This window comes from Pelophylax lessonae, assembly GCF_965119305.1.
Source record: "Pelophylax lessonae genome assembly, chromosome: 6".
NCBI classification, from domain to species: Eukaryota; Metazoa; Chordata; class Amphibia; order Anura; family Ranidae; genus Pelophylax; species Pelophylax lessonae.
This window is the reverse complement of record NC_138773.1, coordinates 99,817,929-99,845,034: the sequence shown is the minus strand read 5'-3', so window position 1 is coordinate 99,845,034 and position 27,106 is coordinate 99,817,929. Positions and strand designations below refer to the sequence as shown.

At 38.0% G+C, this 27,106-nt stretch overlaps 1 protein-coding gene across 1 annotated transcript in view; it reads left to right on the top strand.

Annotated features, from left to right (window-relative positions):
- Window positions 1-10,943: 10,943 nt before the first annotated feature.
- FAM20C (FAM20C golgi associated secretory pathway kinase) overlaps window positions 10,944-27,106 on the top strand; it is a 303,400-nt gene continuing 287,237 nt past the window's right edge. Inside the window, exons 1-2 of the mRNA XM_082260651.1 lie at window positions 10,944-12,367; window positions 20,165-20,352. Coding sequence (XP_082116777.1) covers window positions 11,811-12,367; window positions 20,165-20,352 — 745 coding nt within the window. The 5' untranslated portion in view covers window positions 10,944-11,810. The remainder of the gene's footprint in view (window positions 12,368-20,164; window positions 20,353-27,106) is intronic.

The window sequence follows — 27,106 nt, the reverse complement described above, 5'->3', positions numbered from 1 at the left end:
CATAAAGGCCAGATTTGTGCAGTATACGACTGATTGTTGTCCTATGGACAGAGACTCCCACCTCAGCTGTAGATCTCTGCAGTTCATCCAGAGTGATCATGGGCCTCTTGACTGCATCTCTGATCAGTCTTCTCCTTGTATGAGCTGAAAGTTTAGAGGGACGGCCAGGTCTTCGTAGATTTGCAGTGGTCTGATACTCATTCCATTTCAATATTATCGCTTGCACAGTGCTCCTTGGGATGTTTAAAGCTTGGGAAATCTTTTTGGATCCAAATCCGGCATTAAACTTCTCCACAACAGTATCTCGGACCTGCCTGATGTGTTCCTTGTTCTTCATGATGCTCTTTATGCTTTAAACGGACCTCTGAGACTATCACAGTGCAGGTGCATTTATACAGAGACTTGATTACACACAGGTGGATTCTATTTATCATCATTAGTCATTTAGGTCAACATTGGATCATTCAGAGATCCTCACTGAACTTCTGGAGAGAGTTTGCTGCTCTGAAAGTAAAGGGGCTGAATAATTTTGCACGCCCAATTTTTCAGTTTTTTATTTGTTAAAAAAGTTTGAAATATCCAATAAATTTCGTTCCACTTCATGATTGTGTCCCACTTGTTGTTGATTCTTCACAAAAAATTACAGTTTTATATCTTTATGTTTGAAGCCTGAAATGTGGCAAAATGTTGAAAAGTTCAAGGGGGCCGAATACTTCCGCAAGGCACTGTGTATATATAATGTATGTATATATATATATACTTTAACTTATTTATAGTCATTTATTATATTATAATTTTTGATTTTGTGTTTGCCACTTTATCATACCCAAGATGTTATAAAGAAGAACGCACAGTAAAAAAAAATGTAAATAGTTGGTTTGGGCTGCTCGTCCTTAAGAATTACTAGCAAAATAATTGTATCGCTTTCAGCACCTAAAATCGGAAAGAATCATACCGCCAGGGAGGTTAACCACTTGCCGACCAGTCACGTTGACTGTACTGGGGCAAAGTGGCTCGTTATCGTCTGGCCACGTAGACCTACGCCACCAGGCATTCCCCTCTCTCGGCGGCGCGCGCGCACTGCCGGAGGCTCGCTCCCGCTGTATTCAGATACAGCGGGAGTCGGGCCAGGGGAGGAGCGGTGGTGATCACCGCTGCTCTTCTCTGATCATCGGGGATCTAGTGTTGAAGCGGGCGGATCTCCTAAGTGACAGGCAGGGTCAGATATCAGGGTTCAGCATAGCTGAACCTGCGATCTGTCCCTGTGTCACTCAGTCACCTCCCCCCACACACGTGAGTAAGCACCAGGCATACATTAACCCCTCCCTCTCCAATAAAAATTAACCCCTTCCTTGCCAGTGTCATTTTTACAGTAACAGTGCATATGTATAGCACTGATTACTGTAGTAATGTCACTGGTACCCCCAAAAGTGTCAAAAATGTCAGTCAAGGGTCCGATCTGTCGCAATGTCGCAATGTCGCAGCCCTGCAAAAGAAAATCGCAGATCGCCGCCATTACTCGTTTAAAAAAAAACACCAAAAAAAGACAGAAATCTTTCCCTTAGTTAGTAAACGCAATAACTTTTGCGCAAACCAATCAAAATACGCTTATTGCGATTTTTTTTACCAAATATATGTAGCAGAAAACAAATTGGCCTAAAATGATATAAAATTTTGATTTTTACATTTTTTTGGGGAGAATTTCATATAAAAAATGTGAAAAATACTGTTATTTTTTCAAAATTGACGCTCTTTTTTTGTTTATAACGCAAAAAGTAAAAATTGCACAGGTGATCAAATACCACCAAAAGAAAGCTCTATTTGTGGGGAAAAAAAGGACATACATTTAATTTGGGTACAGCATCGCACGACCGCGAAATAGTCTGTTAAAATAACACCGTGCCGAATCGCAAAATATGGCCTGGTCAGGAATGGGGTAAAACCTTCCGATCATAAAGCGGTTAAAAATATGCTCATTGAGAATTTTTTTGTCAAAGACATGTAGCTAAATACATTTTGGCCGAAATATATGACAAAAATTTAATATATTGGATATTTTTTAACTGTCAAAGTAGAAAAATATTGTTATTTTTTCAAAATTGTCGCCTTTTTTAATTAATATCGCAAAAAATGAAAATCACACAGGTGATCAAATACCTCCAAAAGAAAGCTCTGTTTGTGGGTAAAAAAAGGACGTAAATTTCGTTTGGGTACGGCGTTGCATAACTGCGCAATTGTCAGTTAAATTCGCACAGTGCCGAATAGCAAAAAGTGGCCTGGACGTAACACAGCAAAATCCTCCGAAGATAAAGTTGTTAAAATATGCATTATTATTATTATTTGCATTTATATAGCGCCAACAAATTCTGTAGGGCTTTACAATATTCAATTACAAGCAAGTGGGTTCCAAAAAATAACTGTATTCAGAAGTGGGTCTCAGCCCAAAAAAGTTTGGGAAGCCCTGCTGTAATTATTCACATTTACTGAAGAATCAACTCACATTCATATGTCTTTTCAGTTGAAAACTGAGCTGCTGCCCCCTAAAGGACTGGCCAGGTAATTTATGTTCTCGCAGCCTGCCCAACTATGTGTGCAACGTCTCTCTGCTCACAGTTTTTTGGACAGCACGTACAACAAGCAAGTATTGCGGAAGCACTCAGGTCAAATTCATCATTGTGGTCAAGACTTAATGTGAAACCTCAGGATTTCATATAGCTGGCTATGACAAAATATTATAAGGCTGTATTCTCCATTGCTTGGGGTAAGTGTCCCTTTTGAAGAAAAATTAAAAAGTGAACCAGCTCCAAATATTCTGGACATCTCTCCGGACCCCACTGCACATAGCGACTGTGATGCCCTGTGCTGCTAGTCTAGGTGCAGGTGCTTCTTTTGATGCAGCATAAAGCACTTTTGGCCCCATAGACTTCAATGGGGGCACATAAAAAACACATGTACATGCATTTGTGGTGCATTTTTGCAGGGTTTTGTTCATGTCAACCAGTCTCTCTGCCTACAAAAAATACATTAGACATGAAAATGCATCAAAAACATGATACAAAAATGCATTGAAACAACGCATAATTATGCAGAAATACTAGTGTGAGCCTAAAGCCAAAGCAAGAAGATCAGCATGACAGACAGTCAAATAGCATTTTCAGAATGGTCTCTTTTCTTATGATTTAGAGTCAGTTCACATGTGTGCAGTGTGTTTTTGCCTGCAGCGTTTTACACACATTTAGGGTAAGGAAAGACAGGTTCTGGTATTAGGGGACTCAATTATTAGAAGGACAGAGAGGGCAATCTGTCAAAAAGATCATGGGCGCCAAACTGTTTGTTGTTTCCCGGGCGCTCAGGTTCGGCACATCATGGATCTGGTGGACAGATTATTGAGTTGGACTGGGAAAGACCCAGCTGTCATGGTAAACGTGGGTACCAATGACAAAGTTAGAGGGAGATGGAGATTCCTAAAAAAAACAACTTCAGGGACTTAGGAGCTAAATGAAGGAGTAGGACCTCCAAGGTAGTGTTCTCAGAAATACTACCTGTACCTCGAGCCATGCCAGAGAGGCAGCAGGAGATTAGGGAAGTTAACAAGTGGCTGAGGAGCTCTGCAGTGAGGAGGGGTTTGGCTTCCTGGAGAACTAGGCTGACTTCTCAGTCGGCTACCGGCTCTTTAGTAGGGATGGATTGCACCTAAATGGGGAGGGTGCAGCCATACTGGGAGAGAAGATGGCTGAAATGTTAGAGGGGCTTTTAAATTAGGTGATGGGGGGAGGGTCCAGATGTAGAATTAGCCAGCGAGGAGCAAGGTTCTGCGGGAATTATTGGAGGCATTAGGGGTAGGGTGACCAGAGTTTTCAAAACCCAAGGTAGGTAGGCTGACACATTGAAAGTGCAGCCTCATAACATCTAACGAGGATATAGTATGCAACCGGACAATATTACGAGGTTTGTATGCCAATGCTAGAAGTCTGGCCAACAAGATGGGAGAACTAAAACTGCTAATGTATGAGGAGGATTTCGATTTTGCGGAAATTTTGAAGACTTGGTTTGACAGCTATCATGATTGGCTGGCAACCATTTAGGGGTGTTCCCTTTATCCCAGAGATAGAGAGGGTAAAAAAGGGGGAGGGGTATGTATGTAAATCAAGAATAATGTGCAAGTGAATCTGAGGGACGATATCACGAATGGAGCTAGGAAGGAGGTAGAATCCCTATGAGTAGAGCTTCAAAGGGAAGTTACTTTGGGGGAAAGTAATATTGGGTGTATGCTATAGGCCCCCCAACCAGGGGGAGGAGGGGAAGCGGAGCTCCTATCACAGCTTGGAATGGCAGCAAGGATAGGAAATGTCATTATAATAGGGGATTTTATTTATCCAAATATAGACTGGGCAGAAGGAACCGCACATTCATCTAAGGCTCGCAATTTCCTAAATGTTTTGTGTTACTAGACTTACCTATTACTAATAATACAGACCTGATCACGGATGTAGAAATATGGGTCAACCATAGGTCAATTAGTTTCTGTGAAAATCATAGAAATAGGAAACACAAGGGTAATACAAGGACGCTGAATTTCAAAAGAGCCAACTTCCCTAAACTGCGCTCTTTGCTAGACAATATAAAGAAGGATAAAATCCTAGGAACAAAGAACATAGAGGAAAAATGAGAGTGCTTTAATAACATACTAAATAAAGGTATTGGCCAGTGCATTCCAACGGGGAATACGTTTAAAAGAGCTAAAATAAACCCTGGGTGGCTAAACTCCAACCTAAAAATGCACATAAAAACTAAAGAAAAGGCCTTCAAAAAAAGAAAGGCTGAGGGGTCCGTGGCAGCATTTCAACATTACAAAGAATGCAATAAGAAATGTAAGAGCGCAATCAAGGCCGCTAAATTAGAACACAAAAGTCACATAGCGGAAGAGAGTAAACAAGGGGGCCCCCAGGTCCCCCCCCATGTGAATGGGTATCGGGTACATCGTACCCCTACCCATTCACCAAAAAAGTGTAAAAAAGGAAAAACCACAGAAGACAGTTTTTGACAAGTCCTTTATTAAAAAGAAAAAATATATAAGTTCCCCCGATGCAAATTCATCACCCCCCTAAATCTATTGCCGCCTCTTCATGTGACGTCAGAAGGGGGTGGTGCCACTGGATGACGTAACCGGATGGCCCCACCCCTTGCCTAAAAAATAGCTGTCAAAGCTGAAGCGCGGCATACGGGTAGCCTCAGAAGAGGCGAAGCATTTTTTTCTATTTTTTGGGTCGGCGGGCGTTGTGATTAACAATGGATTTACATTTTTTTTTCTTTTTAATAAAGGACTTGTCAAAAACTGTGTTCTGTGGTTTTTCCTTTTTTACACTTTTTTTGGTGAATAGGTGGGGGTATGATGTACCCGATACACATTCACATTGGGGGGGCTTCCAGATTCCGATAAGCCCCCCCACCCGCAGACCGACACAACCAAAGCCCAGGGTTGTCGGGAAGAGGCACTTGTCCCCATGGGGACAAGGTGCTTTGGGTGGAAAAATGGAAAAAACTCCTTTCTAATGTTGAGGGCAAACTGCCTGGTATGGTTCAGGGGGGCGCTCATGCTCCCCCCCCCCCATCCTGGCCTGCCTGGCTGCATGCTTCGATAAGGGTGTGGTATGGATTTTGGGGAGAACCACGAAGGGACCCGGGACTACAACATACCGATATATTTTTAAAGTGGAGTATGCCTGTACACTACACTGACTGCACTAAACTAAGTCAACACACTATCCACTAACTACCTGCCTAATCTCTATTATAACACACTATACACGGCTGCCGTGTAAGCAGCAGCCTTCAATAGTTTGGGGCGTGGACTTAATCCCTGAGCCATTATTGGCTAAAGGCACCCTGCCTTTGGCCAATCATGGCTCTGACAGGACATTGTGCTGTGATTGGGCAAAGCATTCAGGTCAGGTGCATGCTTTGGCCAATCATCAGCAATCAATGCACTGCAGTGCATTATGGGGCGCTCATCGGGGGGGGGGGGACTTTCTGCTGAGCGCCCCATTTGTTTGTGTGTTCAGCGAACACACGAACAGCTGATGTTCGAGTCGAACTTATGTTCAACTCCAACATAGAGCCCAACCCTAATTATTACTGTTATTATTATTATTAATATGAATACCAATATCAATAATGTTAAATAATAATATCAGATTTGTGTAGCACACAACATTTATGCGTGTGAAATAATGGCCAGTTCGTAGGTACACAGTGTGTTTTTGCGCATTGCGTTTATGCACATTTCACGTGCGGTTTTACATTGAACTCTATGAGAATGCAGCTGTTGATGAAAACGCATCAATGATGCAACATTCAGGACTTTGATGAGCTTTTATCAAAACGCATGTTCTCATAGAGTTCATTGGTATCAAAGCTAAAAATGTGTAAAATGCACATAAAACCGCAATGTCAATAAAACGCACCACTAACAATAACAACACTCATATTACAGTTGCATGCCGGTTTTCATGTCAAAGAGGAACAAGGTGTATTATTATTATTATTATTATTAATTCCTTGGTGCATTTATGCACATTTCACGTGCGGTTTTATTTGTGCTAACATTGAACTCTATGAGAATGCAGCTGTTGATAAAAACGCATCAATGATGCAACATGCAGGACTTTGATGTGCTTTTATCAAAACGCATGTTCTCATAGAGTTTAATGGTATTGCAGCTAAAAATGTGTAAAATGCGCATAAAACCGCAACGTTCATAAAACGCACCACTAACAATAACAACACTCATATTACAGTTTCATGCCAGTTTTCATGTTAAAGAAGAACAAGATGTATTATTATTATTATTATTATTATTATTAATTCCTTGGTGCGTTTATGCACATTTCATGTGCGGTTTTAGCTGTGCTAACATTGAACTCTATGAGAATGCAGCTGTTAATGAAAACGCATCAATGATGCAACATTCAGGACTTTGATGTGCTTTTATCAAAACGCATGTTCTCATAGAGTTCATTGGTATCGCAGCTAAAAATGTGTAAAATGTGCATAAAACGCACCACTAACAATAATAACAACACTCATATTACAGTTTCATGCAGGTTTTCATGTCAAAGAGGAACAAGGTGTATTATCATTATTATTATTATTATTATTATTATTATTAATAATTCCTTGGTGCATTTATACACATTTCACTTGTGGTTTTAGCCATGCCAACATTGAACTCTATGAGAATGCAGCTGTTGATGAAAACGCATCAATGATGCAGCATTCAGGACTTTGATGTGTTTTTATCAAAACGCATGTTCTCATAGAGTTCAATGGTATCAAAGCTAAAAATGTGTAAAATATGCATAAAGCTGCGACGTGCATAAAACGCACCATTGATAATAACAGCACTCATATTACAGTTGCATGCCGGTTTTCATGTCAAAGAGGAACAAGGTGTATTATCATTATTATTATTATTATTATTATTATTATTATTATTATTATTATTATTATTATGAATAATTCCTTGGTGCATTTTCTGCAAATTTCACGTGTGGTTTTAGCCATGCTAACATTGAACTCTATGAGACTGCAGCTGTTGAGGAAAACGCATCAATGATACAGCATTCAGGACTTTGTTATGCTTTTATCAAAACGCATGTTCTCATAGAGTTCAATAGTATTGCAGCTAAAAATGTATAAAATGTGCATAAAACCGCAATGTGCATAAAACGCACCACTAACAATAACAACACTCATGTTACAGTTTCATGCCAGTTTTCACGTCAAAGAGGAAAAAGGTGTGATATTAATATTATTATTATTATTAGTTCCTTGGTGCGTTTATGCACATTTTACGTGCGGTTTTAGCCGTGCTAACACTGAACTCTATGAGAATGTAGCTGTTGATGAAAACGCTTCAACGATGCAGCATTCAGCACTTTGATGTGCTTTTAGCAAAAAGCATGTTCTCATAGAGTTCAATGGTATCGCAACTAAAAATGTGTAAAATGCGCATAAAACGGCAACGTGCATAAAACGCACCACTAACAATAATAACAACACTCATATTACAGTTTCATGCAGGTTTTTATGTCAAAGAAGAACAAGGTGTGATATTAATATTAATATTATTAATAATTATTATTATCATCATCGTTATTATTATTATACATTGTCCTTCTTTGATATGTAAAACTGCCAGAAACGTTGTGTGTAACAAATATATACACAGGAACAATAATCATAATATGAAGAAGAAGAAGAAGAAAGCAAGCTAGTATTTTTATTGCTAGTATTTATTATTATTATTATTATTATTATTATTATTATTATTATTATTATTTATTATTATTATTTGTATTATTATTTTTTATATTTTTATTTTATTATTATTATTATTATTAATATTATTAAATCCTTAGTGCGTTTATGCACATTTCACGTGCGGTTTTAGCCGTGCTAACATTGAACTCTATGAGAAAACAGCTGTTGATGAAAACGCATCAACGATGCAGCATTCAGGACTTTGATGTGTTTTTATCAAAACGCATGTTCTCATAGAGTTCAATGGTATCGCAGCTAAAAATGTGTAAAATGCGCAAAAAAAAAAAACGACGTGCATAAAACGCACTACTAACTATAACAACACTCATATTACAGTTTCATGCAGGTTTTCATGTCAAAGAAAATCAAGGTGTAATATTATTATTATTATTATTATTAATAATAATTATTATCATCATTATTATTATTATTATTATTATTACACAGTGTCCTTCTTTGATATGTAAAACTGCCAGAAACGTTGTGTGTAACTAACAAATATATACACAGGAACAATAATCATAATATGAAGAAGAAGAAGAAGAAAGCAAGCTAGTATTTTTATTGCTAGTATTTATTTTTAATTATTATTATTATTATTATTATTATTATTATTATTATTATTATTATTATTATTATTATTATTATTATTTATTATTATTTGTATTATTATTTTTAATATTTTTATTTTATTATTATTATTATTATTATTATTATTTATTATTATTATTTGTATTATTATTTTTTATATTTTTATTTTATTATTATTATTATTATTATTAATATTATTAAATCCTTAGTGCGTTTATGCACATTTCACGTGCGGTTTTAGCCGTGCTAACATTGAACTCTATGAGAAAACAGCTGTTGATGAAAACGCATCAACGATGCAGCATTCAGGACTTTGATGTGTTTTTATCAAAACGCATGTTCTCATAGAGTTCAATGGTATCGCAGCTAAAAATGTGTAAAATGCGCAAAAAAAAAAAACGACGTGCATAAAACGCACTACTAACTATAACAACACTCATATTACAGTTTCATGCAGGTTTTCATGTCAAAGAAAATCAAGGTGTAATATTATTATTATTATTATTATTATTATTATTATTAATAATAATTATTATCATCATTATTATTATTATTATTATTACACAGTGTCCTTCTTTGATATGTAAAACTGCCAGAAACGTTGTGTGTAACTAACAAATATATACACAGGAACAATAATCATAATATGAAGAAGAAGAAGAAGAAAGCAAGCTAGTATTTTTATTGCTAGTATTTATTTTTAATTATTATTATTATTATTATTATTATTATTATTATTATTATTATTATTATTTATTATTTGTATTATTATTTTTAATATTTTTATTTTATTATTATTATTATTATTATTATTATTATTATTATTTATTATTATTTGTATTATTATTTTTAATATTTTTATTTTATTATTATTATTATTATTAATATTATTAAATCCTTAGTGCGTTTATGCACATTTCACGTGCGGTTTTAGCCGTGCTAACATTGAACTCTATGAGAAAACAGCTGTTGATGAAAACGCATCAACGATGCAGCATTCAGGACTTTGATGTGTTTTTATCAAAACGCATGTTCTCATAGAGTTCAATGGTATCGCAGCTAAAAATGTGTAAAATGCGCAAAAAAAAAAAACGACGTGCATAAAACGCACTACTAACCATAACAACACTCATATTACTGTTTCATGCAGGTTTTCATGTCAAAGAAAATCAAGGTGTAATATTATTATTATTATTATTAATAATAATAATTATTATCATCATTATTATTATTATTACACAGTGTCCTTCTTTGATATGTAAAACTGCCAGAAACGTTGTGTGTAACTAACAAATATATACACAGGAACAATAATCATAATATGAAGAAGAAGAAGAAGAAGAAGAAGAAGAAGAAGAAAGCAAGCTAGTATTATTTTTATTGCTAATATTTATTTATTATTATTATTATTATTATTATTATTATTATTTTATTACTTTTTATTATTTATTATTATGTGTATTATAATTTTTTATATTTGTATTATTATTAGTATTATTATTATTATTATTATTATTATTATTATTATTATTATTATTTATTAGTATTGTTTTATTATTATTTATTATTATTAATATTTTTATTATTAGTATTGTATTATTATTATTATTATTGTTTTTCCTGTGTATGTATTTAACAGTTACATATGTAAAGTTTGTTGCAGTTTTACATATTAAAGGGGGACAATGTGTTAAGACATTCTGCAAAAAAAAAAAAGAAAAAAGAAAAATCTGCTTTGGGAACTGTGACAGTGGAACTTCACCGTTGTTAGGAAATGATTATTAGCAAGCCTTCTGATGCAAACCTTTGAGAAACTGACGCCCTCTCCTTGCCCCAACTGGAGCTGCAGAAAAAAAAAATCACTATGAAAAAAAAAAGGAGCGAGAGAGAAAAAAATCAAAGATTTACTTTTGGTTTAGCTGTGTCCTGTTACTATCACTGTAGCGTTTATTTAGCCAATCTCCTAAGTGTGACGTGAAGTAGGCTGGCTCCATGGCTTGCTCATAATATTTAACACACCCACAGGAGGAAGGCAGGGGCTTGCTGCATTGCTAGTTCAACCAGTCTACTGCTTTCAGCTGAAAGGGGACTTCACACTGCACCTGCCAAAGACCTTCCCTTCTCTCTTTCACCTCCATTCTGTCCTTTTCCTTCTCTCTCCCTCCTCCTGTACTTTCAAGCTGACATGAACCAAGGAATCAAATGATTGCCAGGCAGCCAACACAAGCTCAGCCTTCTTTTCAGCTCTGTTCTTTGTGCAATAATTCTAGCTTGTGTTGCAGAAATGTCCACGAGCAGCCTGCTTGGATGCAGGATCAAAGAGACCTGACTGGTGACAGCAGCCTATTGGATCTTCCTTAGGAACTGGTTCTTGACGAGATCTGGACCAGAACTTCATTTCCAAAAGCAAATGCTTTCAGGGAATCTGCAGAATTGGATAGTCTTTCCGCTGCTGCTGTCGTACCAAGGGGTCAGCTCACTAAGGATGCCAAGCAGAGCGACATATGATTCAGCCAAGCATTCCGGATTGTTTAATTCATCTCATAAACCCATGCATTAATTTCCTATTCCAGCTACGTACATTCCTGTGACTCCTGCTAGCCAGATCCATCCATCCATCCCTTTTAACGCCCCCCTTTTCCCCATGGCAATAAGACTTCAGCAAAACTCCTGACTCTTAACGTCTATTTTTGTTTTTTTTTGCTTTTTACGTGTTTAAAATTATCCCTTTCCCGAAAAAAAAAAAGATTTATTTATAAATAGAGTATTAAGTCTAGATTAGGAGAGAGCACTTTTTTAAATCGGGGGAATTTTCTACGACAGCTTTTTCTGTGAAAGAGCATTTTATAAGTTTATCGTCAAATTTATTTAAGTGTGTTCAAATAAATTTAGGAAAAATGAAGATGATTTTAGTGCGCAAGTTCAGGGTTTTAATCTTGATGGTGTTTCTGATCGCTTGCACAATGCATATCATGATAGATTTATTACCAAAGCTGGAGAAGAGAGCTGCGAGAAGTGATGGAGATGCAGGATGTTCCTGTACGCACAATCTCAACGAGGACTCGCAGGGATGGGGGAAACAGAGACCCAAAAATACCGCTGAATCAGGTTGGCCTAATAAGCACACGCTGAGGATCTTACAAGATTTCAGCAGTGACCCCAGCTCCAATCTCACTTCGCACTCACTGGAGAAAATCGCTGGAATAATGGACAAGAACGAGTCCTTTAAAAAACTGGAGAACCGTGACATGGTCAAAGACTTGAACCACAAGCTGCTGATCCAAGATGGGAATATAAACAAACCCCAGCCTGACACTGGCTACTCAAGGTTGGCTGCTCTGTTTCAGCACCCTCTGTACAAAATTGCTATTCCTGAGCTCACTGAAGATGATGTCTTGTTTAACGTGAATAGTGACATCAGATTTAACCCCAAAGCTGCCGAAAACCAAGACTGGTAAGTTGGTCGTTTTCAGCAATTGATATGGAACTAGAGTGTGCCGTTCTTGTATATCCTAGATAGGCATAATGTATTGATAATGTGACCTAACGAGGTTACTTATGAACTAGGGTGCAGTATATAAACCCATACAGTTATTATAGAGCGGAAAGTGCAATGTTAAGTTTGCAGTGCAGGTAATCATACTAGCTAAGGTACCAATACAAAAGAATTGGAGATCCTTTGGACCCTTGGTCAGCTAATTTGACCATCAGCTGTTAATTAATGTATTGATAATGTAACCTAACCAGGTTATTTATGAACTAAGGTGCAGTATATAAACCTATACAGTTATTATAGAGAGGAAAGTGCAATGTTAAGTTTGCAGTGCAGGTAATCATACTAGCTAAGGTACCAATACAAAAGAGCTGGAGATCCTTTGCTTTGGGGTCATAAGACCCTTGGTCAGCTAATTTGACCATCAGCTGTTAAGTAAGGTATTGATAATGTAAGCTAACCAGGTTATTTATGAAGTAGGGTGCAGTATATAAACCTATACAGTTAATATAGAGAGGAAAGTGCAATTTTAAGTTTGCAGTGCAGGTAATCATACTAGCTAAGGTACCAATCCACAAGAGCTGGAGATCCTTTGCTTTGGGGTCATCAGACCCTTGGTCAGCTAATTTGACCATCAGCTGTTAAGTAATGTATTGATAATGTAACCTAACCAGGTTATTTATGAACTAGGGTGCCGTATATAAACCTATACAGTTATTAGAGAGTGGAAAGTGCAATGGTAAGTTTGCAGTGCAGATAATCATACTAGCTAAGGTACCAATACAAAAGAACTGGAGATCCTTGGCTTTGGGGTCATCAGACCCTTGGTCAGCTAATTTGACCATCAGCTGTTAAGTAATGTATTGATAATGTAACCTAACCAGGTTATGTATGAACTAGGGTGCAGTATATAAACCTATACAGTTATTATAGAGAGGAAAGTGCAATGTTAAGTTTGCAGTGCAGGTAATCATACTAGCTAAAGGTACCAATACAAAAGAACTTGCGATCCTTTGCTTTGGGGTCATCAGACCCTTGGTCAGCTAATTTAATTATCAGCTGTTAAGTAATGTATTGATAATGTAACCGAAACAGGTTATTTATGAACTAGGGTGCAGTATATAAACCTATACAGTTATTATAGAGAGGAAAGTGCAATGTTAAGTTTGCAGTGCAGGTAATCATACTAGCTAAGGTACCAATACGAAAGAACTGGAGATCCTTTGCTTTGGGGTCATCAGATCCTTGGTCAGCTAATTTGAACAACAGCTGTTAAGAAAACACAGACTCTGCATGGGAGCTGGCCATACATTATACAACTTTTTGTTCAATTTCCTTTAGATTTACCTTCAACGATGAAGTTAAAGGGCCTGCCTGATTTTATATAATTAGAAAGTGTTTAGGTTTGACCTCATGTTATATGTTTTTTTTTGTAAATCTAAAGGAAAATTTGTACAATGTATGGCCAACCTTCGGCAATAAACAGCAGGTCAGGCTTATTACACGTTTGCGTTATCAACAGAGAACAGTGAAAACTGGTCAGAGATCTCCATCCCATGTAATAAACCGCAGTCCTTTTACTCCATATGCTGTCAGATTGTTTAGATGCTTGTGCTCTATTCATCTCTGTCATGTGGCAGTAAGACGTATGGCTGCCTTTCTGATTGGTTTCTCCTGGTTACTGCATATTATTGCTCATTGCTCTGCCATTGCTTATAAATGCTATCCTACAACGTCATCATATAATGATAACTCCGTATTTTAGAATAAATCTAACATAAAATCGTATTAAATGTCAAAGCGTTGCAAGATCTGTTAGTGTATTGCGTTAGAATGTCTTGACGTGACATATAAACCATTTGCATTCTGGGAATGTGTCTGTTTCTTCATTCAGAAAAGGTAAGTAGGTCAATCTCTGGGGGTTCGTGATGGTTCAGCTCTCGCAGCACGGATTTTTATGAGTAAGACTAAACAATGCTTGTTACAACCAGGTTTTTATGTAAACTGAGTAAATACATGCAATTGTGCAAGGGGAGCATCAACTTTAATCCTGTTGTCCTCTTGATGAGGAACAGGTACATAAGCGCCTAGCCAGACCTGATAATACCCTGGTTTTTAGCCACAGATATTTTAATATTTAACCAAAGTACACAATCATGTGTTTCCTTTCCTTTTTTCAACCCTTGATCTTCGACAGCTAGCAAAATAATGGTTAAGACGACCCTTTAATTCTTTTTGGGGAAAAAAAAGGAACCAATTACAGAAACAAGGCAGGCAATAATAAAACCATCAGGTTTAGCTGACTGTAGAACAACAGCTCCCTCTTTCAAGCTCAGTGACATTGTATTGTCTGAAACGGCCGCATTATAGTTTTCTATAGAGCAATGAGATAATTGCAGGATTCAGGTCTTAATTAAAGTGGCGAGCAGACCAAGCCTATGAAATAAACCATTTAGACCATGACAGGGTGCAAGTGCTGCCCTGTGTGCTGGAGCAGATCGCTGCTTCAATAGCCTTTGATGTCACAACAACAGGCTGTTACCTTATCTGATAAATCAGCTTAGGCTGGCAGTATTCCATATTCACGTATAACTTCAGCATCTATACAAAATATCTGCCCAGCGGGAGGGTTTTTTTTTTTCTATTTTATTTTCCATTGCTCTAATGGCTTTTAGATTATAGATGCACAATAATTGAAAATAACATTTGAACTGATAGGTCTTAATTGCTTTTACCTGCCATGCCCCAGAGGTTAATTCAATCACTCAATGTTTCAGGATTCGAATTAGACGGTAGTCAAAGGCGGATGCTTAGCATTTTGTTTCTTGTACTAGGCTGTGTGTAGTACGCCCCAGGCCTCTGTAGCACTGATAATGAGGAAGACCTATTTATAGGTAGATTGCCAGGTGGTGTGTTAATTTTTAATTAAAACCTTTGCCGCTGTTTCCTATGTTGGTTAAAATAACAAACTTTAATGTGTGTTGCGTGCCTTGGCGGGGATCATATTATAAAAAATGATCTCCACCTGTCAAAAAATTATATACACAGCTTAAGAGAGAGAGAGAAGAATAGCTAAATAGAGTTGACACCTATGTTACTGTCATTCTAGCTACCATGTATGGGATGCATTTCCACCCAAAGGTAACATTTTAGTTAGGATGGAGCATGATGAGCTGTGTCAGCCCCTGGCTTGTTGGTTGGGATTTACTAAAACCGGAGCATGCAAAATCTGGTGCAGCTCTGCATAGAAACCAATCAGCTTCTGCGTTTAATTGCCATTAACAAGCTGAAGTTTGAAGCTGACCATGCACAGCTGCACCTGATTCTGGGCGCTACAGTTTTAGTAAATCTCCCCTGTTATGCCTTGGACACTCCAGGTCTACCTCCTTGCCATAAATAATTACCCAACCCTGTTCCTATCCACCTGGGAGTTTGGGATGTTCCTACCCAGCTTCAAATGTTGCAGCACCTCCAGTTGCATTATTCACAACATAAAATAAATGACCAATCCAGCAGGTATAAATAGACCCCCCTTACAAAAGCCACAGATTATATGCAGACCCATGGACTCAAGAACAAAGATCTCACCAATCAATTCCTGAGAGATATAGGAAATTCTCAGGTGGTTAAACTCTATTTCAGCATCTATCAAAAACTGATATTTTGGGACACGTTGACATATATGGTTCTCAACCTGTTTTTGTACTCCTAACGCAACTTGTGCTATACCTGAAAGAGAATGTGTGTTCATTACAGACTTAGAGGCAAGGCCCATATTCTTCAATATTCTGAATTAGTGACCTGCAGTATAAATTGACTCCATTAAAGACCTCATAGATCTTTTCTTGGAGAACCTGCAATTTATTTCTGCATAAAAGACGTTGCCAGAGTTTTAATTCACTTAGTAGTATTAAAATATTCAACTCGTAGATTTATTGCAAGATTTGCCTGAGCACTTAGTGGAGGAGAAATAACTGATATTAACAATTGTATTCCAACCTGCAACTGACAGCAGAAATGTAATTTGTTTCTATGGTTGGTAAGCCTTTCTTTCCATAATTCAGCACCTATGTACTGAAAGCCACATGCATGTGTATGTAGTTTAAACCCTCTCTTTCTATAGAAACAGAGGCAACTCAAGTTTTCTTGCAGTAACTTTGTTGATGGTCAACCGATCTGTCTTGGTCTTAGACTCAAATCAAGTTTGTGGATGTAGTGCTAATTTTTTAGGAAGGAGAAGTGGGCAGAGAAGAGCAGAGGTAAAGTAGAAGTAGGAACTCTGTTTTAACTAAGTTGACCTTAGACACTAGAGCAGTCTTTCCCAGCTAGGGTTTCTTCAGAGATTGCTAGGGCTTCTTGGAGCTGTGAGCAATGGCAAATCTTGATTTCCCACCAGTACTGACCAACAATGTTAGGTTTTTCACTGGCAGCAAATGTAAGGGGTCACTTCTACACTGACTAACAATGTAAGAAGGCACGTTTCAATAGCCTGCTAATGTAGGAGGGCACTTCTTCACTGGCCTCTAGTGTAGTTTTCACAGCCTTTTTCTTTTCTGGCAATTATTATTCATTTCTTTTTATGAGACCAAGGGGGTGTCAGAAATTGATTCTCTTTTTGTGTCAGATTCGGCTTCATGTACACGGGACGCGTGGAATTTAAAGGACATTTAACCAATTAAGCCCCGGAAGATTTTACCCCCTTCCTGACCAGGGGGTTTTTTGCGATTTTTTACTGCGTGACTTTAACGGACAATTGCGCGGTCGTGCGACGCTGTACCTAAACGAATTTCAAGTCCTTTTTTTCCCACAAACAGAGCTTTCTTTTGGTGGTATTTGATCACCTGTGCGATTTTTTGATCATGCGCTATAAACAAAAAAAGAGCGTAAATTTTGCAAAAATAACAATATTTTTCACTTTTTTTTATATGAAATTCCCCCCAAAAATCAAATCAAATTTTTTTAACATTTTCAGTCAATTTGTTTTATGCTACATATGTTTGGTAAAAAAAATTGCAAAAAGCGTATTTTCATTGGTTTGCGCAAAAGTTATCACGTTTACTAACAAAGGGAAAGATTTTTGTCATTTTTGGTGTTTTTTTTTTTAACGAGTAATGGCGGCGATCTGCGATTTTTTTGCGGTACTGCGACATTGCGGCGGACAGATCGGACCCTTGACTGACATTTTTGACACTTTTGGGGGTACCAGTGACATTACTGCAGTAATCAGTGCTATAAATATGCACTGTTACTGTAAAAATGACACAGGCAGTGAAGGGGTTAACTGTATTGGACAGGGAGGGGTTAAGTGTGTCCTAGGGGCGTGATTCTAACTGTAGTGGGACATGGCTACTAGTGTAAAAACAAAGATCAACGGTTCTACATAGTAGAACCGTCTGATCTCCATTTTTACACAGGGGAGAATGACAGGCGGCTTGTTTACATAAGCCGCTCCGCCTTTCTCCCGCTCTACCGACGATCGTAGTGTGACCGGCATCGCACTCCTCCGTGAACGAGCTGAGGCGGGCGCGTGCCTCAGCGGGCGTGCGCTCGCCCGCTATTGGCTCTAAACCCAGTGACAGGCGAGCGACGTAGACCTGCGTCACTCTGCCTGGCCGGGACTGACTGCTGCAGTAAATATACTGTGCGCAGTCGGCAACCGGTTAAAACGTCCAATGTGTCGCGTTTGCACCCGCGTTTAGCGAGCGTTTGGGTTTAGAACCGTTTCTAGAGGTCAAAAAATCATTCCCCTTTAAAATGTTTTTGCGTTTGAAACCCCGGGAAACACACGTTCGAACGCAAATAATTGCTTTCCAAAAAAAGTCACTGAACTCAACTGCCTGAAAATGACTGTAAACGACCCTGTGTATATGGACAGATAAGATACCATGGAGGTGGGTTCAGGGGCTTCTGAAAAAAACGCCCAACTGCTCCTAAACGGCCGTTCACAAGTTGCAGTGTACATGGACCCTTATGGTACAGAACATTCTTTAATATTTTGTTTACTCCTGGTTCTACATTTTACTTATCACACTAATATACCATGAACTATAAATTTAGGTAATACCTAGCAGCTGAAAATTATTTCAAGGGTTTCCTTAGCGTAGAAGTGTTGATAAAGACTGCACTAGAGTGTGGTCAGGTGTCTATGTACGATCTAAACCAACCCAGCTGGTCAGAGGCATTTAGCCTACCATCACTTTCCTAAATATCAAGAGTAGCCCCAGGCAACCATGCGGTTGGAGGAGGCATACTGAAGACATCTGATGCTGGCTTATTAGGAAGAAACCACTAGGGATCAGACAAGGTTTTGTGCTAATAGCTTATTAAAATTAGGCTGTCACCAAATCTGACTATAAAAATAATGCCACTGGATTTCTAGGGGCACCATTAATAGGTAGTTCCTCATTAAATTTATGGCAGTTAACAAAGAACCACATCAGTCATTAGTGACGATTGAAAGTTTTTTTATAAAAAACATTCTTATATAGAGCACCCCAGATAATAAAAGTTTGGCAGGAAAATAAAGAAACATCAGAAACAACTGCTGTAGGACAGGGTAGTGAGTTATTCCCAAATAAAAACACTCTTAGTGCTAGCTCAAGAACATTATGGGGCTGATTTACTAAAACTGGAGAGTGCAAAATCTGGTGCAGTTCTGCATGGTAGCCAATCAGATTCTAACGTCAGCTTGTTCAATTAAGCTTTTGCACTGTCCAGTTTTAGTAAATCAACTCCTATCAATTTGGTGTAATGTAAGGTGGTGGCTCAAACTGGTGTAATACAAGAACTTTCTTAAAGGATTTGTCTACCCAAACATAAATGTGGAACTCCTCTTAGTACAGTTCTCCTTAATATTGAGGTTCACCTTCCCCAAAGGTTAAGGTAAGTGATGCTCGGAACTTTGTCTGTTTATTGTTGAGATTAGCTTTTTAGGTGCCTGCATCATCGTACAACCAGATATTAGAGGCAGTTGCTTAAAGATTATGTTATTTATTTATTTCGCATATTTATATAGTGCTAACAAAATATGCAGAATGTTACACAGCAAATAAAACTTTTCACATCAGTCCCTGTCCCCTGAAGGAGTTTACAGTCTAATGTCTCTACTTCAGTCAAATACAGACACTGGGCCTGTTTGGCTAGTCTAGTTAACCTACCAACATGTTACTGGCTTGAAAAAGGGCTCAGAAGAAATCCAAACAAATATAAGAAAACGTAGAAAAAAAAAATGTAACGCTAAAATTGTTCTTGGTGGGTTTAACAAGTATGACTCTTGTTCTGCAAGGATATCTAATGTTCACTTTCATATATCTTCCAACTGCTGCAGATAAGCAGTTGATAGTGATAGTACATGAAAACCTCTGAGCACTGCAATCTGATAGCAATTCTGTCTATGCCATGCCTAAAAATCAATATTTCTCTTAAACAATATAAGATATTTGAAGTTATTACAGGTTTGCTTATGTGTTATACTTTATTATATTGGATGTTGGTTAATTCTATTCTTTCCTTGGTAGTCTTCAGTATTATTTGTAGGCAGGCACACTTCTAGAAAGCATTTTTCATGGTGTATAACGCCGCTAGATTATACCTAGGATTCCTTCTAAATAGCCAGTTTGTAACACATTGCACACTATGGCTCATTGTTCTCCTTGTCATCAGTATTAAATCACAAGCCTGTAGGCTGTAGGTTCTGAACGCCTTCAAGGGCTTCTTATGAATTCACATCTTACGCATTGTCCTTCTCTTTCACAACAGGCAAAATGTAGCAAATGAAGGTAGCGACGAAGAGGAATTCTTGCCTACTGGAGAAGCTCATGTAGATTCCTATCCCAACTGGTTAAAGTTTCACATTGGAATCAATCGGTACGAGTTATATTCCAGACAGAATCCAGCCATTGGAGCTTTACTGCAAGACCTCGGCAGCCAGAAAATCACAAGCGTTGGTAAGTTTGTCCTGCTGCTGATTCTGTTTTAACAAGTTTTACCGCATTGCATTCTGGGATTTTGTTTTATAGTTTAAAGCATCAGCCCTGTATACACCTGTATATCCCTTATCAACCAGAGCATTTTTTATGGGCCTGTTAATTTGGTGATAAGTTGATCATGCATATTTTTATTTTTCGGCAATACCGTTTTGCAAAAACTATTTCATTTTCTATGGAAACTATAGACAGGAGATGTAAAAAATAAAAAAAGGTCATCAGGAAAAAATAGCTAAGGGGAGAAAGGAGGGAAGAAGTAAAGTGGGACTGATTAGGGTTAACAAGGGGTTAAATAGGAATACATTTTCGTAAAAAAACAAAAAAAAAAAACTTATGGGATTTCTTTAAGTGATGTCATGTACAGAAAAAAGGTCACACCATTGATCCATATATGATTGAAATAGTAAATACAATGAAACAATATATTGTTATATTGTAATTCTTTAGTGACACGTGCAGACTATTTGCAAGTGTCATTTTATACAAGAGCAGCTACAATTTGACAGCACAGACAGCAAAGTATGATAAAAAGAACTACTCACAAACCTATGAGTTCAAAGTGCTCATCAGGCCACACATCTATAGCTTAGTGTTCCTAGACTGTCTCCAAAGCATAGGGGGACGTCACCGAGGTCCCTGCAGGCTAAGACGTTTCAAGGGATTTCCTTCTTCCTCAGAGCCAAACAGCAAATGATCTAAGGAAGAAGGAAATGTGTTAGCCTGCAGAGACCCCATAAGGTCCCACCTATGCTTTGGAGACTGTTTAGCCTGGGAACACTAAGCCAAGGATGTGCGGCTTGATGAGCACTTTGGACTCATATGTTTGTGAGTAATTATTTTTTTCACACTTTTAATTAAAACGTGTTTGATAATGCACTAGGCCTGTGCACCCTCTCATATTTGTTTGTTTTTAGTGGTCATAGGACATCCCCAGTCTGAGAGGGCAGCAAGGCTTCAAGAGATTATCCATAAACTATTGCACTTATGCGCAGGAGACAATTGTTGTTGGAGAGAAAGCAACTATTGGCTGTCATTTTGACAGCCGGTAATTTCTTTCACAAATGGGGGGAGGGAAGTGATGCTCTGGGAGAGTAGCTGGATTAAGAGATGCATCCTAAAAACTTTGTTGACGTTTTTTGGGATGTATTTCTTACATTTAAAATTCACAAGTGGTTAAAGCAGCTTTAAAACACAGGTTAAATTAGATATATGTTATTTATTCATTTAAAAAGTCATTTATATGGAACTAGAACAAGTACCTCATTCTTTATTGTTTAACTTCTTGACATCCCCTACATAGCAGCACTCAAATTAAGAGAAAGAAGGGTCAGTACTAGGAACCAATCAGGCTCTGCTGCAATGTATATGTGCTGGCAGTAAGCATGCCGACAGGAGGAGGGAGCTAAGTGACTAAAGAGATGCTGTTGCTTCATTATTTTGCAAACAAGAGTAGAGGGAGTGTGCCTGGTATGAGGTCTGGCAAGAGTGCCTGGTGCTGCCAGAGACCTTTTTTTTTTTTTTTTAGAGGGGAGGACACGGGGACTACCTATGAGTGCGGTTGCTTATTTATTGTCCAGTCACAATCTAGGGTGGGATCAGGACCTGGCTATAGTTCTCACCTGCATTGGCCTCTGCCAGGATATTTTTGTCTGCCTGGCATCGGTGCCTGGATCTCAACAAAGTTACAATTCCCTTGTCTGGTAAAACAGTTCACATATGTGTATAACAACTGTGTGTTTATGGCCCCCGGGAGTTTAGCTTTATTCTCTGTATAACACAGCTTACTGACTCCTTGGTTATTCAAAAATACTAACCACAAGCCTCTAGCTACATCACCAACCTCATCTGTAGATATCTCCCAAACCATCCTTTCCGCTCCTCCAAAGACCTCCTTCTCTCTAGCTCCCTTGTTGCCTCCTCCCAAGCCCGCTTCCAGGACTTCTCCTAGAACCTCTCCTATCCTCTGGAACTCCCTGCCCCAGTATGTGTGGTCAGCTCCTACCCTGTCAGCCTTCAGGCAATCCTTGAAAACAAATTTATTAAGGGAAGCCTACCCCACTTCCACTTAAGGCCAGCCATACACGGTTCGAATCTTGGCCTGTTCAGCAAGAACTGGCCGAGATTTGAACCGTTAATGGGTAGGCTGAATGTACCTATCAATCAACTTGGGTAAAACCAGCCTGCTGGATACTCATGCGATTATCACTAGTGGCTGCTATAGCAGTTTCCTCCCACACTCCAAAGATATGCTGGTAGGTTAAATGGATCCTGTCTAAATTGGCCATAGTATCCGTATGTATGAATGTGAGTTATAAGGACCTTAGATTGTAAGCTCCTTGAGGGCAGGGCCTGATGTGAATGTATAATAAATATGTAAGGCACTGTGTAAATTGGCGTAGAGTATATAAGTACCTGTAATAAATATCCATAGTCAAATTAAGCACAAAAACAATTAGAAAATCGAACATTTGTTCGGTTCTGTTTAATTTTTATTCAGTATTCTGCCTATCTATTACAAGCTTTAGAAGCCACTGCTGAGATATAATTCCTGCCAGCAGGGGAGTTTATTTACTAAAGGCAAATAGACTTTGCAAGGACATTTGCTCCAGAGCTTAGTAGATGAGGCGATGATTCACTTTGCAAAGAATACCCAATCACATGCAAAAAAAAAAAACAGCATTTTTCCTTGCTATGATTGGATGATGGAAGTCAGCAGAGCTTCCCTTCAGCTCTGGAGCAAATGCTCTTGCAGAGTGCAACTGTAGTTAGACTTGTGCCCTCTAGTGAGTTTCCCATTTATGTTGAATTGGCCTAAGCTGAATGCAGTGGTGTCTTGGTGGAAAAGATGACCTCTGTTTTTTGCAATCATGAGGGAGCTGTTTCAGCCAGGGTCCTAGACAACCCTTAGAGAGCTCAAGAGCTATCCAGGTTTCATAAAAAATGCTAAAGGAAAAACATATTTCTTGGGCTTTTGGAAGGCTAAATTCCATCTAAATAGCAATCAACTTGCTTACAGGGTTATGTCTTATTTTTCTGTACATCTACGCTATGAACACATGTAGGGATCAGCTTAACTTAATACAATGTCTCTTCTCCTTGCAAACTGCTTAACCGAATTAAAGCCCAGCTGCAGACATTTTTTGTTTGTTTTAGATAGGGGAGATGTACTTTTTTATAAGGGGAGGGGAGAAAACAGCATCTAATATATGGCAGAGGTTCTAACTCTTTGCCTCTACCAAAAACTAAAAAATAAAAAATTGTGCTTGGAAATGCGCTCTACCAATACTGTAAGTCTTTAGAGCAGTAGTGGACAATTTTGGGTATCCTTTAAATGGCACTTCCTAGTAATGATGGAGTTTGCCTAAAAGTGCCAGAATTTTTTTTTTTTCAAGTCCCAGGGTCACTTTAATTTTCCGAGAGAGGAAGAGAGAGAGAGAGAGGTCTATGGGTGTGATGACATCAGGAACAGTCCACCACACAAGACCACTAGGCCACGGGGGTTGGGTGGGGGAGGGAAATGAGCCACAGGGACTGGTCTGGTGCAGGGCTAATCGGAAGATTAGATAAGAATATCTCACATCCTCTAGACAATGAGTTGTTTCCATTGCAGTGTGGGCACAGATCCACTACATGGGCAAAATATTTTTTATGCCCAGAGTTGGGCTTTAAGGAAACAAAGGTACTGTATTGGTCCCCTAGTAAATGCATGGAAGGAAAATCTAAAGAATGCACTCCAATACAGTAATGCCATGAGTGTCTCTGGGACAGGAAGTGAGAAGAAATCTTCCCAATGGGAACATAATCAACATTAGAAAGCATTGCAGAGGATCTTGCCCTTCCCCATTATATCCAAAACTAGTAAGATGAGTTCCACTTACCTATACAAACACTTCTGCAAATACCTATTACATACATAAATGTCTATGCTCACAAAGCAGAATTACACAAGAGCTCATTTACCGTGTGTGTCATTTTAGGTGTTTGAGCACATTTGCATGCAGTCACACTGCATAAGTAAGCTTCCGATCTTAGAAATGTTAATATATGCTAATATAGACCATTAGAAGCAGACAATGACACGTATTTCTTTCCAGGCTTATTTGTTATTTTGTACTGATTTAAGATGTATATTCATTCCATGGATAAAGTCAGGATATTATTGGATTAATGTCAAGTTTATTCCGTGACCTAAAGAGGATTAATTAAGGCCTGCAGTTTGCAAGGATTCCCAGAGTAGCGTGGTGGGATCAGGCGTTGAGTAGAGGTATGGAAGCTTAATGTCGGATGAGTTTGTCTGGGTTGGAGCTTGAGTTGGCTAATAAGGGGCATAATGGGTTAAAGTTCTGCATCCTCAAATACAAATTCTGATTTAATACTGGAAACTGTTATCGCAAGGCAAGTAGAAGGTTATTTAAACATTGCTGACGTAAAAAATGATACAGAGCTTAAAAAAAAGATCTTACGGAAGATAATACACAATAGCTTCAATTGTTCATTCAAACTCAAAGCCAATCACTAAAATCTTATATAAGCTTTATAGTTGACCTTAACGTCCAAATTATTGCCGATCGGTTACCCCTCCATTCCCCACCAAGATAAAAGTTACTTTCTGTAAACCGGAGTTTCTGGACAGTTTGCCAAGATGTCACGTCCCACAACCCCCCAAGGGTTCCAAATCTCACAAGAAGGCAATCTGAAGCAAGATTTAGTATAGTTGGGTCTACCAGGTGGATGTATCTACAAAGAATAAATGCAATGACTCAACTGGGCCACTGAGAGACTTATCTTCAAATCTCTGAATTTAATTCAATAAATGGGGAGAAAGCATGTAGAAATGTGATGGTCACATCAAAAATTTGTTTAAGGCATAGCCTTTTGGTAACAGCATGTTAACAGAATATACATTATGTACTTAGACCTCACCTTAGAAAATCACACTTTTGACATGACCTGGGATTGGTATGAGCTGGAGTTGGTATTCATGTTCCATCTGAACAAGGACAGGAGTTGCTGTATAGCCAGGGATGTATCCTATTGTACAGTTGTCCTTCCATGTAATCTTTGTAATGTTTTGCAGAAAAAAATGCTCATCTTGGTGTAAATAATACAATAATTGTGTTTTACAGCATTTTCTCCCAGTGCAAGTCTAGTGTCACTGTGGCAGAAAGTAAGATCACATTCCCCATAGGGACACAAACAGCAATAATTAACCACTTCAATACTGGACACTTTTACCCCCCCATCTGCCCAGGCCAGTTTTCAGCTTTCAGTGCTGTCACATTTTGAATGACAATTGCGAGGTCATGCAACACTGCCCCATATTAATTTTTTTTATTTTTTTTTACACAATTCAAGCTTTCTTTTGGTGGTTTTTAATCACCTCTGGGTTTTTTATTTGCTAAAACAAAAAAAAAAAAAAAATGGTGAAAATAACCCAAATCAGTGTACAGTAAAATATTTTAGTCCGTAGGAAAATTATAGAATTGACAGACTATGGTATATATCTGAAAATTGATCAGTCCTAATGTACTGATGGCCTATCTCATTTCTTGAGGCCCATAAATGCCAGGACAGTACAAATATCCCCCCTTTTTGGAAAGTAGACAGTCCAAGGTATTTAGTAAGAGGCATGGAGAGTTCTTTGAAGTTGTAACTTTTTTGTCATAATTTTTGGGATAATGAAGAAATAAAAAAAATTAAAAAAATGTTTTTTTTTTACAATTTTTAAAAATATTTTACATACTGTCACTAGTGCAGTACAGCGCCATCATATAACTGGTGTAGCGTTGATCAGGGACACTGAATGGGGACTGGGGACAGTTTGTAAAAAAAAAAAATAAAAATACATTCAGTGACCAGAGCAATTCAATGTTACCATAGTAACACTCTACTACTCTGGGGACGTTATCAGGATTTGTTTTTTGTTTTATTTTACACACTATGATTGCTTATAACTGTGCATTTTACAGTTATAAGCAACCATTTTTTCTGGATGAAAACTATTCATTTAGCGTTTACTATTGTGATTGGGATTGACCATAGCTAATCACATGGTACAGATGGGCTGTGATTGGCCCTGTCTGTACCATGTGATCACTGTGTGTGTAATATAACTTCCTCCCAGGATAACAGGGCTCCTGCTAGGCCATCATATTACAATAGGCCGTGCGGGTAGGTGTTAAACAATGTTTTTTGCTCAACCTACTCACAAAAAGCCTTTTGATTGCTATTGTTTACCAAGATTTTCTATCTCATCCTATCATAGTGACAGGGTTGTCACTGGGACAGGATGTGGAGAAAATCTCTAGAACTGTAACATAGTTGTCAAAGAAAAAAAACAAAATGCAGATGACACGCTATTCTATATATCTAATCCCAGAATCTCACTCCTAAATTTAATAAAGGAATTTAAAAAATACAGGGAACTATTCGAATCTAAAAATAAACCCAGTAAAATCAGGAATCTTAAATATAAGTCTGAGTAAGAAAGAAGAAGAGGCACTACAAAAGGAAATTCCATTTACATGGGGGAAAAGAGAATTAAACTATCTTGGAATAAAATTACCAGCATCTCTTGGGAATTTATATAAAGCTAACTATATTCCATTCCTTAATGAAATCAAAACAGTGATTAACAAAATAACACCACCTCCACTTTCATGGTTGGGAAGGATTAATATGGTGAAAATGGTGATTCTCCCAAAAATCTTATATA